This window comes from Podospora bellae-mahoneyi (assembly GCF_035222275.1).
Source record: "Podospora bellae-mahoneyi strain CBS 112042 chromosome 1 map unlocalized CBS112042p_1, whole genome shotgun sequence".
Lineage (NCBI taxonomy): Eukaryota > Fungi > Ascomycota > Sordariomycetes > Sordariales > Podosporaceae > Podospora > Podospora bellae-mahoneyi.
The window spans coordinates 6192846-6205432 of record NW_026946359.1 but is presented as its reverse complement, the minus strand read 5'-3'; the positions used below and the strand labels follow the sequence as shown (position 1 = coordinate 6205432).

The following is a 12587-nucleotide window of genomic DNA, read 5'->3' as shown; positions in this document are numbered from 1 at the left end:
ACTTTGTTCAGATTCGTTTTTCAGCTGGTCTTGTGCATTGGGGCTGCTGCTGCCCATTGAAGAAGACAACAAAGAGGCAAAAGAGAGGTGGGAGTCTTGGAGAGAGCATATTATTGCTACACAACATAATCTTACAGTCTATCTTTCGCCAATTTATAACAGAAAGCATCTCGGCATAAACACAAATCATGGTATTTTACACAGTTCTGGCTACCTCCCATCGTTCACGACAAGAATGAAACCTCCGCCCACCATCCGGGGCCGACATGAAAAAAGGGGTATTTGCGTCATTATCAACGAGGGTTGGGCGGCCCATCTTAAAAGCCGTCATTGCTGCGACGGTCGTTGCGGTCGCCGCGGTCTCTACGGTCTCCGCGGTCACCACGGTCACCACGGCCACCAAAGCTTTTGTTGTTGGTGCGCTCACCCTTTCCGTAACCGGTAGCGAAGTCGATTTTCAGTTGTCTGCCACCAAGGTTGGTGGCGGCCAGCTTCTCCTTGGCAGCCTCAGCAGAAGCAACGTCGGTAAAATCGACATGGGCAAAGCCCCGGGGCCAGCCGGTGGTGCGGTCGACAGCGATACGGATGTCGGTGACGTTCGAGAGGCCAGCGAAGAGGTTGTTGAGCTCGGCGTCGGTGGTCTCGTAGGGGATGTTACCGACGAAAAGTTGATTGGTGGGGGGATTAGGCGTCCTGTTCTGTTCGCGGGCACGGGGTGTCTGCTCCTCGTCTCTGCGGGGAATGCAGGTTACCCGGCGTCCATGCCAGAAAGAGCCGTTGACAGCGGCGCACGCAGCGCTGACGGCGGAGGCGTCCTTGAAGGTGACAAAGCCATATCCTCTGCTCATACCCCGGGGGTCGCGGGCAACGTAGGTGTCCTCAATCTCGCCGTATGTCTCGAAGGCCTCCTTCAGATGCTGCTCGTTGACCTCAAACACCATGTTGCGCACAAAGATGGCTCTCGACTCTGTTACACACTATCAGCATGGTGTTCATATGACATCGCGTGTGCAGGGTGCAGACTTACTGTCGAGCTGCCTCCTGGGCTGGCGTTCTTCTTGGGTTTGCTCTGTGATGTTCTCCTCGGCCTCATGTGCCTCCTCGGTGACGTCCTGCGACAATGGGTCTTGCGAAGTGGGCTCCTGGGAATACCACCGCACAGCTTGCACAGGGACAGCTCTGGAAACCGCGGCGGCTCTGACGATGGAGAAAGCGAAGGGAGCAGAGGTGGTCTTGACCGAAACGGCTCTGGAGGCCGAGAGGGCAGATCGCACAGCGGCGCGGCGAAGAGATTGCCTAGTGCAAGACAGCAGGTTAATATATGGAGGACAGAGATGGTGGGCTCATTCGTTGGGTTTACTTACATTATGAGAATGGGGAGGGTGGCTTAGAGGATTGGTCTTGTGTGAAGGGTAGAGGTAAGCCGAATGTGTGATGGGTCGATGATGAAGTTTTTGAACGAACTGCGCCAAAATTTCTTTCCCAGCAGCAAGCTTTGCAAGGATGCGGGTGTTTGCGTCTCCACAAGTTTACCAGCCAGCTCTCTACGGTTAGGCTGAGTGGGACATTGAGAGCCGACACTCTGCCTCAACCCTAACCCCGGCTGCCTGCCAAGCCAAGATAAGCTTATCCGATAACTTATCGTGGATAATCATCATGAACCCCACCGCAGTTAGTTGTTGACAGGTCCAAGACGAACGACAGTTCAATAAACTCGCCACAAACCACAGACAATCCTCCCAAGCAAAATCCCAGCAGTCGAGGCCTCCATTTGAAGAATTTTCCAAACGTGCGCCTACGGTCCTTCCGCTCACCCGTGGCAAGTCTTCCTGCTCCCAACCCCCACCATTCAAAAGACAGGGTGGGTCCAAGCACACCAAAAGAATGCACAGCTTCCAAGAGGCATCATCCCCCTCCATACTCAAGCCCTAACTCCTTCTCCACCCACCACAACATCAACATACAACCACAGGGCGTGTGGCTCAGTTGGTAGAGCGTTCGCTTAGCATCGGGACTTGATCTTAGTATCAGTCATCTTGTATGCGAAAGGTCCTGGGTTCGATTCCCAGCCCGTCCACATATCTTTTGCCTCATTTCAGTTCTGACATCTTTGTGCGGTCCTCCTCCTCATTTTCTTTTTGGCCATGGCTTGAGATGGGTCTCTGTGTTGCTGGGGACTTGATTGTCACATTCTATAATTTCCCAGAGTCAACAACATGCTCATGGAATCAATCTAACGCAGGCTGTTGTTTACGTTCACTGTACGAAGAATCACGAGAGCTGATGTTTGGCCTACCATTGCGGTGTTTCGGTATGCTATTCCAGTGGCACCATCACCATAGTGGCAATCAAACGATATGGCACCTAAGGTGTGTAGAGGCTTAGCAAGGGACACCCGTAATATGGATGTATTAGACACCTGTACCTTAGGGAGTTTTCAAAATCAAGGTACTTCGATCAAAGAGAATTCTAGTCACCACTTGAAAGTTCATCTTTCCTGGCACCATGACGCCTGGAAAGTGCGGTGGTAGCCATTGAATACCTCTTCATGCAAGTCTAACTGTTTGCCAACCGCTCCTGAATATAGACGATTCCCCCCCTTTATTTCTCGCTTCCTTTTAGAAATTCATAGGATGGCTCAACCTCTCCCTCTTTTGATAACCTATTTCAAGATTTCAGATATCACCCCCCCAAACAGACAGCCTGCCCGTCCAAAAAAAAAAAATCAGACCACTTCCTCCTCTATAAGAGAAGCTCCTCACCGTATCACTGCGTACCACGCAGAAGTCTCCCATGACAGTGGCAACCACCCGTGTACCTTATTTCTCAACACTCTCCCAAGGTACAATTAACCTGCCGTGTGCTCTTCTGAAAGCTATCCCACATCGGATGGATGGACGGCTGTCGTTTGCTCATGTTACCTCACCTCCTGTCACAATCAAAGGAGCTACGAGAGCCATGTGTGCAGGCTTTTTCCGCTAGTTCAGGGGAAGGGGGGAAATGACATGCGAACAATCGGCCTTCTTGTGGTTGGTGTGAATGATTGTGGTACTGAGGAGGAGTGTTATGGCCAGTATGACAGATATGAGTGGCATGGGTTCAGGGCAAAGGTAAACCTCCGTGAGTGGATGCTTTGCAATGGTCCCATCATCTCGAGTAAATAGTCGAGGGACCTGTGGCAACCCCTCTGGAAGATGATGGTGTTGCTACCTGTGTATAATGACATACGACGTTTCTCGCTCGCCCACCTCCGTTGGTTCTGTCATGGCCTTGTTCTGTATAGTGGAGAGTTTTCAACCAGTATTGGGTGAATCCGGCACTGGTAACCTATGTGTGCCATGTGACACCCAGTCTTGTGCCCCTGATAGCCCACTCCTCGTCCTTCTTGCGGAGTGAAAACGCCATCCCTCGAGGGCATCCGTTGTGCTCTGTGGCACATCCTCGCGCCCGCGTCCCCAGTCCCATACTGATCCCCCCTTTCCCCCCGTGCTGTTGATTCGCCAGATACGTGCAGGTTTCCCCTCATGACAGTAGATGTTTGTGTGAGCAATGGGAGTTAGTGATTGGCGAAGCTAGCCACAAATGGCGGATGCAACTTTCCTGTGGCATATCAGTTCAGCTATAAACTGTGATGAATGTGGTACCTGACAGCACATAGCAGAGCACCGGATGATGGAAAACCTGACCCTCTGCCATGATATCCGAACCTGACGGAACCGAGAGAGGGAGTTTTCAGGAACAGAGAAACACGTGGGCTCGAGGCACCCGACACAAAAGATCAGCCTTTCGTAGAATACCGTGAGACTCAAACTATTTCCAGAGAAGCTTGCGTAGCCTCTCGCCAGGAGCGAGTGCTGTGGTTTCTTTTGTTTCTATTCGAGCACTTTTCTTCTGTCCCTGAACCGATTCCTCCTCCTGCCCAATAAAGGGGCATAGGAGAAACCATGAAAAAGGGGCAACCTCTGCATCTCAGGACGGAACAAATCAGGGGCGCCGGACAGGAAGACCTTTCGGCCTTGGCTGCGTGAACATGGGATGGTGACGCACCCCCTCGCCAATACGAGCCAGAGAACACAGTCAGGACTGGGATGAACTGTCCATGTTCCAGTCCGACAATATTCGGTGGAGAGAGCCACAAGAGTACAAATCAGCTTTACAGCATGGCTGTCTCCGGATCAGTGTTCTTGTGCAGGGTGATACAGCAGCTGCGGTCGTACTTGTGGTAATTGCCTTCATTGGGTCCCTCAGCTGCCAGTTTTTTTCTTGTGCCCTGCAGCCCCAGCAGTACGACGCCATCTGGTGAGCATGAGATACTGAGAACGATCAGCAAGGTTGCAAGCAAATGTTCGTTCTGTCACGGAAAAAGAAACCAAGAAAAAGAAGCAAAGAAAAAGAGGGGTTGCCCTTTAACCCTCATCCGCGAGCGACGGATGTTGGCTTCACAAACCCTGACGGCCAGCGACTGTGGCCCAGCGGCTCCAACATGAGGGTTTTCTGTCGGCCGGAACCACTTTTCCATCATTTGGCTCCCGGTTTTGTCACCGCAGCAGCAGAAATCACAGTGTCACGGCCACAACCCATCAGATGAGCAGGGTCTCACGCCGGTTCCGGATGGAAATGCAGGTACAGGCAGCCTTTTGAGAAGTTGACAATGCCCAACACAGTGCGTGTATCCGTGTTGTGATAGTGAGGATTCTGCTCGGCTATGCAGGAGAGCACATATGCTTGAAGTTCGAGGCCTCAGCCGCATCGAGGGGAGGCCATCGAGAGTTGAGCCTAGGCAATCTGGCTTACGGAAAGAGGTTGCTGCACGGTCAGTCGGAGGCGTCCAGTGATCGACGAGTAATACATCCCCGGAAAACTATGGCGACATCCCTTGCGGGAGGATCTCCCGGCCGAGCGAAACCGCAAGACCTGACCTGGCTGGACTGGACCACGGAGACACTCCACGCCATTGTTGTGCAAGCTTGGGATTTGTGAGATGAGATCGCTGACCAGACCGCCCGGATGTCGACAGGTGTCGACTAGGACTCCTGTACTGTTGGCCCTGAGAAGGCCCAGAGAACCACGGTAGGATGCCCACAACCCCGGCCGTGGTTCACCCCAGACAGATCAACCATGCAAGATACCGTGTCTCTAGTCTGATTAGTGGGTTGCGGGTACTGAATAGCCGTGGGGTGGACAGTGAGGGGCTGCAGCCAACGTCGCCGACCCCTCGGGGACCTGTGAGGTACAAGGCGTTTGTGGCTGTCTACAGTCGGGATATTCTCTAACACTGTCTGGCTGAGTAGGCCTCTCTGTCGAAGAGACGTCGTAAGCGCAGCCGTCAAGGCATTCGCAAACCGCTTGCTTGAGACAACTGTACTGAGGTCAGCTTGGGTGGTTGTGAGGAACTTTGAGGGCAGTGTACAACAAGAAGAAAGCGGAAGGATCTGGCCTAATCCACATCAGGATTGGAACTAATCCGCGAACTGGTTTGCCTCGCATATCGATAGTCAAGGCGCCTGGGGCCGCACAAGACTGGGCTTTGCTGTACGTAAGTAGTTGGGTCGATATCTGATGGGTTTCGTACCGGATGTCCTGACGATGTAGAATCTGCAACTTTGGTCACACTTTGTGCGCCTTTCAGGATGTCTTGCCTGTGCCATCTCCCAGCTTGGAAGCACTTGTCCAGAGAATGAAGCTGCAAGGTACTCAACAAGGCAACCCCGCACCTGGCACGACACCTGTTCGCGCAAGATCGCATGCCAGATGCCAGATGTCCGATGCCAGACGAGCCGAGCGGTAATTGTGATTGAGAAACAAACATTTCGGGGGCGTGATCGTCCAGGGCCTGAGCCGCTTTCGGATCCTGGCGCCGATATGAACCAGGAGATGTGGGGCAAGGGAGATCCAACACAGCTGTGTTTGTCGGGACCATTCGAAACAGAGATCTGTCTGCCAGTGCCGTCCTCACGAACATGTGCAGGAGGACATAACGGTGTTTTGCGAGTGGTTTCAACGTCATAAAGCTTACTGGGCTGGCTACCCGTCCCCTTCTGCCCTCGGGCCGTTGAGGATCCAGCCTGGAACTCCCAGAGAGCCTGTTGGTCCACTGGACGGCGGCTAAGGCGTCTCAAGACCGAGGCTTGACAGGACATAACGCAGTAATAAACTGGGTGATGGAGATTGGAGAGGCTATGCGCGCTGCCAAGGACCATTCCGTGGTGTGTTGTAGTCAGGACGGATATTCGCCCGAGTTGACGAGACAAAGTGGACGGTACCAAGGTACAAGACTCGGTAATAATAAACGTGCCAACAAAGGCCACGAGGGTCGCAATCAAAAGCACATGGAACGAACCAAAAACTTTGAGCCAGCTCGGAACTTGGAATGTGACTTGCCCTTACACTAGTGCTCCCGCTGTGTGGTTGTACAGACCTTGGACACCAGCTGGCGTCGTTGGTTTCGACACCTGGCGGCAGCCAGACGGCAGGCCCAGAAGCAGGCCCGAAACAGTGTCACTCTCTGGAGGCCACTGAAGCTCTCCCTCTCCTTCGTCACCGACCGAGCAGCAGTTCACCAGCAGCGACCCTGGCCCGGCTGGATATCTCTCGGTTCCTCTTTCAACCTTCAGCGCAACGTCTTGTCCGAAAGCATCAGCGTTTCGATCCGCCAGATGGGAAACAACGCACGGTCCACATCCACAAACAGGACGTCGATCCGCCACGGCGACATTGCTACCGTACCGACTTCCCCGAACAGGCTGGAGCCATTCAGGGCTATCAAGGGTCTAAATATTCCCGCCGAACGAGCCACTGGGCGGGAAACCTAAACGACACGTGCCGAGCGCGCAAGCAATTGTGCGCGGACAGGGGTTTGTGACGTTGCAATGCATCTGGCTGGATCTCCAGCAGGTTGCGGGATGGTTCCGTATGGAGTAAGGACTTGATTCCTCTCAAGCATCAAGTACCTCCCGCAGCCTGCCCCTCACTCAGGTATCTACGCTAGGGTGAAGTGACAGCCTTTGGTTCTTGGCTGAACTTATCCTGCCCGTGAACTGTCGTAGTGTAGGAGCCGGGCCTGTGTCTGGCGCGCCACGGAGATTATCTACGGTACCAACCACTGGGTCTTGTCACCGAAGAGACACCCAAGAATGCTGACATGACTACCAAAGCCCTCCCGTCGTTGTGTTTCATTCGGCCTTGCTAGAAGTGTGGTTCGAGTGGCATATAGTGTTCAGCCGGAAGTCTGCCGAATCTTGCTCACGCAATTCATGCACGCCAATGGTGGAAGAACTGGACCAAACGCACGTTTCTCTGTCAGCTCCCATGGCACGGTTTGGGATTGGGCCTCTTCTCCTCCCTTGCATCGAGAGGCAGACGCCGCTTTGCAACCATCGTTTGGCTTCTGCAGGTGGCCCAGTCCATCCACTGACAGAGAGAGCAAAATAGAAATATGTCCACCTGGGATTAAGTGACTAGTCAAATATACCTGATACTCAAGATGGGACAAATGTGCTCTACAGTATGCAGTCTCTGCTGTCACCCCAACACGGTGTGGCCCCAGGACACAGTGATATCTCCAGGTGAGAGAGGACAGACTGTTCCACACCTGGACAAGATATGGGCAAACTCTGGTGATGGTCATCCGCAATGCCGCTCTTGTGTGCTCGGAGAAGGACTCGGCCGGTGCCCCGTTACTCGGTGGCATGCTCCCATATCAACATACCCTCTATCACAGGCAAATCCGAGCACGAAGGTACTTGTGCAGTTTGAAGAAAACCGACGCAGTCAAATTGCGACGTGCACGCTCCACCAGAGAGACCACAACAATGCACGCAAGGGTCTCGCTCACCTCGCGGGCATGCTTTCTCTTTGTTCAACTGTCCTTGCAAACTCGCCATGTGCTTGCAAGCTCAGAGTGTGCGCAAGGCACCCACTAACACACCACCACCCCGCCCTCTCAGTCATCCCACTGCTGCTGGCCACAGTGCTCCAGGCAGGTACTTTCCAAAACCGTCCCGACTATGGCGCGCCACGCCGTGTTAGTGGCCCCAAAGCCCCCCAAGGGATCCTCTGGGCGGCGGCGATCGGGATCTGGTACCACGGGCCTGCGCTACTAACAGCTGTCCCTCGTGGCAGGTGGCCTGAAACGTGAAATTTCAACTGCAAAACAGACAGCGCGGCCCCAGCTCAGCATGCTCGCGACCGCCTTGGCTCCTGCCACTTTCGGCAGCCCTGTTAAGGGATTGCCAGTGCGGTACTTTCCTGGCATCTGCCTCTGATCCGTTCTGTGTCACCTGGCCGTGCCGAGAGAGCGCACGCACACAACCCACCACCCTCGAACCTGTACCCTGGCATGCATGCATCGACCGCGCTTGTGCCATGTCGCTCCCATTTCCCATTGTAACTGCGTACCCGGAACCTGAGCATGCGGGATACATGTGGCTGTCCACAGAGGAACGGGCCCTTCTCTTGCGCTGGGAGGGATTCCCCTACCATCTACGCCCTCCACTCCGGTGCCATCGCCGCCCATCAATTCCATCCGCCCAATCCCAGCTGCCCGTTGTCCCCCCCGGCTAGCGGCCCCTTTGTTGCTGGCTGCTGGCTGGTGCGCTTGGCTCCCCCCTCCACGCCCCCCCTTCCCCGGCAGCTTGTTCCCCAGCCCAATGCTGGCAGGCTTCTTTGAAAAACGTGCTTGTCCCGTCCTTGACACTCGACAATCCTGCCGCTCCTCCTTCGGCTTTCCGTTCCAGCAACCTGTCGTCGATATTACCACCGCCTGCGAACGCTGCCTGCCGTCAGTCTTGCTTGACCTTCTGTCCGTCTTCACAGCTGCCCAACACCAGACAACAAGACCCAACTCTGGAGACGTCGGCTCAGCGTCAATCGCTTCTGTTTGATTCGCAACATATCTCGTCCTGTTCCTCGTCTTTATCCCCGCCCTGCCTCCAGTGGCCCATTGACCTGCCTCCCGATCTGAGCCGAGCACCACTGCCGTCGCCGACCGTGGCTGCTCCCCTTTCAGTGCCTTGAGACGTTGAAAGCTGTTGAGAATCGTCACTCGACGCCGCCGTGGGTTGAGCCACGTGCGGACTTGGATTTCCACACTGCAGCTACTGGCAAACTAGCAACGGCCCAACCAACGTCATGGAGCAACAACGGCCACCTTCGCAAAAGTTCGGGCCCGCCGCCCTGACAAATGTGCTGAACTCACCTGAAGACCACCGAGACTCTGCCTATTACTCAAGCGGAGATGTGTCTAGCAAGCGTATGTTGCTCCAGCTGAAATGAACTACTCGGTCACGGAGGGGGAGAGAAGAAGAGGACTAATAGCTCTGGCAGACAACTCCACAGGCTCAGGCCTGGGCGTCCTTAGCCCACCAAACTCCGGTTTCCAAACCTCGCCCGTCGATAAGACACCATCGCCCACAACAGCGACCCACCTCCTCCCGCTGCCACTCGTGTCTCCGACGAACAGTAATATGAGCGTTGCCTCGATCGTGTCGCCGACAACCCCTCTCAGCGCCGACCCTCGCCGCTTTGACCGTCCGCAATCGCTGGAGGCGGCCCCCAACAGCGCCACATTTGGCCATAGCGAGCTGCCGGAGCCTAGTATGTCGCGGAGGGAGAGCGTGGATAGCAGGTTCAACCAGGGATTCGGGCAATTGGGATTGAGCGGGTCCCCCTATGCAAGCCACAACCAGTCGACGTCGTCAATCCAGAATACACTACAGCAACAGAGACATCCTCGTGCCAACCTCGATTCTCTTGCTACCAACCGCATCTCCAATGGGTATCAACCAAACGCAGAACGCAAACCCGAAGTTCATCCCCGAGGAGGAAGAGTTGCGCCAACCATCACAGGGCCAACCACCAGTCTTATTGCTCGAGCAGCAGAGCCTACTAAGGGTCAGGCCTGGGCTTTTCCCGAAGATGACAATGCTATTCAACGCATGTCGGGACCACCTCAGTCCCTGGCAAACTCGAGGAGAAGCAGCGTTGCCGAATCGTTGGCCAGCAGCCAATACACAGTTGATTCAAGGCTGCCTCCCGGACAACGTCGACTCGAAGACCACCACAGCATGACGGAATACCAGAGGCTTTCGGTCACCTCGGAGTACTCGACAACCCACCATCACTCTCTGCAGCACAAGCAGTTGTCTGATTTGCAGAACGAAGAAGGCGGTCTTCATGCGGGTAACCAGCCGTATAGCAGGACCCCCGAGCTTCGTATCACCCATAAGCTGGCTGAGCGGAAACGTCGTACGGAGATGAAGGAGCTTTTTGAGCAGCTTAGGGATCTTATGCCTCAAGAGCGGGGCACCAAGGCTTCCAAGTGGGAGATTCTCACCAAAGGTTGGTTTGTTTGGGGAACCATGTGTCTTTTTGTAATAGAGAGCTAATGTCCGCAAAGCCATTCAAGAACACACACGTCAGACCAACACGATTAGAGATCTTCAGTCACATGTTCAGCAGCTTGCCGAGGAGGTAACTAAGCGCGATGCGCAGATGGAGGATATGAGACGTCAGATTCAGGAGCTTCAGTACCGCCAGAGTCACTCAATGCCAGGCCCTCCTCCGCCTGGGTCGGAGCACTACGCGAATGACCAATATGCCAGAGCCCGGCAACAAGCCGAGCTGCCGCCACTTCGGTCTTTCGATGGGCCAACCAATGGCGCAGGTCCTGAGGCTATGACGGGCGTGCAGTACGAAGGTCCACGACCAAATGGCACTACCGTTTACACACGCGCACCAGGGGCGCCTTTCCCCAGATAAAAGTCGACCGGGTTACATTTGGGGTCGGGGTTTCATAGTATCCTCTTCGAGGCGGTTTCTTTCTATTCATGTATGTGTGTGTATACGAGTCGCCAGAAGATTCAGGGGTGCTTTTCTCAAGTTGAGGTGCGTCTGGGATGGAAGGTGGCCTTTTTTTCCCCCTTATACCTGTAGCTTTTTTTTTTTTTTTTTTTTTTTTGGGTCAATCCGGTGACAAATACCCCTGGGAATGGGAGGATGGCGAAGGAAAGGGGGGTTCAAAAAAAGGAAATCATTCGGTTGGTCAGTTTGTTCTTTCTACCTTTCTTCAGCTCTATCTAGAGCTATCCTTTTTGTTTTTGTGTTCATCATCCCCGCCTCAGGCGGGAGAAAGGGTTTGGTGTCATTTTTTTTTCCGGGTTTAAGTCGGTGGATGGGATACCCTGCTGGCAGCAAGATACTCGTCTTTTTCTCGGTGTTTGCAGAAAAAGCGGAGGGATGAATGGCATGATGGTGCAGGAATATTTCGAGGCCCAGCCAATGGACGGTTCGCTTTGAGGCGCATGAACCAGCTTGGTTGTGCACAAGGTCTGGAATATTGCCAGGAGGTATGATGGAATGATCAGGGACGTGGAAGGGCGGAAGATGTTGGGCTTTTTATGTCCCATATGCAGTCGTGCGCATAACAACTTAACTTGATTTTGCTGCTGATGGTGCTTGGCTATATATTTACCCCATCGATGGTTTTCCTACTTGCATTCTTTGGACGGCGGGCTTGGTGATGGCGTTATGTGACGTGGTGAATATTTGGAGAGGACGGAGCCCTTTAAGGAGGACGGCTTGTTTGGTGTCTACGGTGCCGATGGTGTGGCGGTATAACAGGCACATCTGTACTATAACAAAAAAGGCGTAAACCTTTTGACTTTGATATCATGACCTTAGTGCTGGCTTGTTCCTGGAGAGGATAGGCTTAATAAACAAGTGAAATAAGCTCATCCGGTTCAAGTTGCTCTGAGTAGGCTGTGATACAATCCAACAGTGATGTCTACCGTAGTTGTGTTCACTCATTGTGAAAAATTGTTGCAACTGTTGCCTCGATCATTGCAATTGTTGTTATCACGAAGCATTGTGGGTGTAAAACAACGAGGGCTCGCAAAGTCTGGCTGCTGGCCTTGGGGGTGTTGATAATAACTCCATGATAGAAACCAAATACCACAGGGTGTTTTCACTTCCCCAATGTTAGTCACGTACCTTAGATCCGAGTCATTGAGCCACAGCAGGGGGAATCATGTGTCCTGAGATGATGCTTTATTGTGCTGCATATCTGTAGAGACATTTACAAAATCAATTAGGGCGGTGGGAGTGTCAGGGTAGGCAATGTTGTTGCTCTCTCTTGGTGATTCTGGGTTTGAATTCAAACCAGAGATTCACAAATAGCGATAGAGATGCCCACTGCTCCCAGCTTTGTGGTCTAGCACATGAATAGCTCATTCAGAAATCTCCCTTCACTGCTACTGGAAGGTTGTTCGGAGCAACAACTGACTTATGATCACAAAAGCGAACAAGAGCCAAACTACGCCGAGCGGGGTTTATAATTCACCCACGACAAAAAACAGATTTTCTCGACTACTTAACTCAGCTCACTTTACTCTTTACCTTTTCTAACAAACCAAACCACTTCTGTTCACTCAGACTCATCCATCTTTCCTCCCCACTTACCTGACTTTCCACAGGGAACGTTCTCTGCCTTGTTCGATCCACCTTGAGAGTTCATAACAAAGTTCTCATATCAAATCTCGACAAGCTTACCTACACCCAGAAACACTCAAATGGACTCCAGCAATTCATCA

General features: G+C 53.2%; 4 protein-coding genes and 1 non-coding gene across 5 annotated transcripts; 1 reads left to right on the top strand and 4 right to left on the bottom strand.

Annotated features, from left to right (window-relative positions):
• Positions 1–76: 76 nt before the first annotated feature.
• On the bottom strand, positions 77–3266 carry QC761_118430 (uncharacterized protein; the record flags this gene model as incomplete). Its single annotated transcript, XM_062875129.1, has 3 exons — positions 77–967; positions 1028–1296; positions 3229–3266. The coding sequence occupies 3 exons, from the start codon at positions 3264–3266 to the stop codon at positions 318–320; spliced, it is 957 nt and encodes a 318-aa protein (XP_062738364.1). The 3' UTR covers positions 77–317.
• QC761_0020920 lies at positions 1972–2077 on the bottom strand. The gene has a single exon. It is a non-coding gene; the product is annotated as a tRNA-Ala (tRNA).
• Positions 3267–4077: 811 nt separating the features above from the next.
• QC761_118425 (uncharacterized protein) lies at positions 4078–4296 on the bottom strand (the record flags this gene model as incomplete). Its single annotated transcript, XM_062875128.1, has 1 exon — positions 4078–4296. One exon carries the CDS (start codon positions 4294–4296, stop codon positions 4078–4080), a length of 219 nt encoding a protein of 72 aa, XP_062738363.1.
• An 849-nt stretch (positions 4297–5145) lies between these two features.
• QC761_118424 (uncharacterized protein) lies at positions 5146–5672 on the bottom strand (the record flags this gene model as incomplete). Its single annotated transcript, XM_062875127.1, has 2 exons — positions 5411–5672; positions 5146–5359 (listed from the first exon to the last, which is right to left on the bottom strand). Exons 1-2 carry the CDS (start codon positions 5485–5487, stop codon positions 5146–5148), a joined length of 291 nt encoding a protein of 96 aa, XP_062738362.1. The 5' UTR covers positions 5488–5672.
• A 2831-nt stretch (positions 5673–8503) lies between these two features.
• On the top strand, positions 8504–11786 carry QC761_118420 (uncharacterized protein). Its single transcript, XM_062875126.1, has 3 exons — positions 8504–9250; positions 9325–10338; positions 10397–11786. Exons 1-3 carry the CDS (start codon positions 9130–9132, stop codon positions 10756–10758), a joined length of 1497 nt encoding a protein of 498 aa, XP_062738361.1. The 5' UTR covers positions 8504–9129; the 3' UTR covers positions 10759–11786.
• The last annotated feature ends 801 nt before the right edge of the window (positions 11787–12587 follow it).

Coding starts and splice junctions, on each gene's coding strand:
- QC761_118420 (XM_062875126.1), top strand. CDS start 9,130: ATGGAGCAACAACGGCCACCTTCGCAAAAGTTCGGGCCCGCCGCCCTG. Junction 9,251..9,324: donor CGGAGATGTGTCTAGCAAGC/GTATGTTGCTCC, acceptor TAGCTCTGGCAG/ACAACTCCACAGGCTCAGGC. Junction 10,339..10,396: donor GTGGGAGATTCTCACCAAAG/GTTGGTTTGTTT, acceptor ATGTCCGCAAAG/CCATTCAAGAACACACACGT.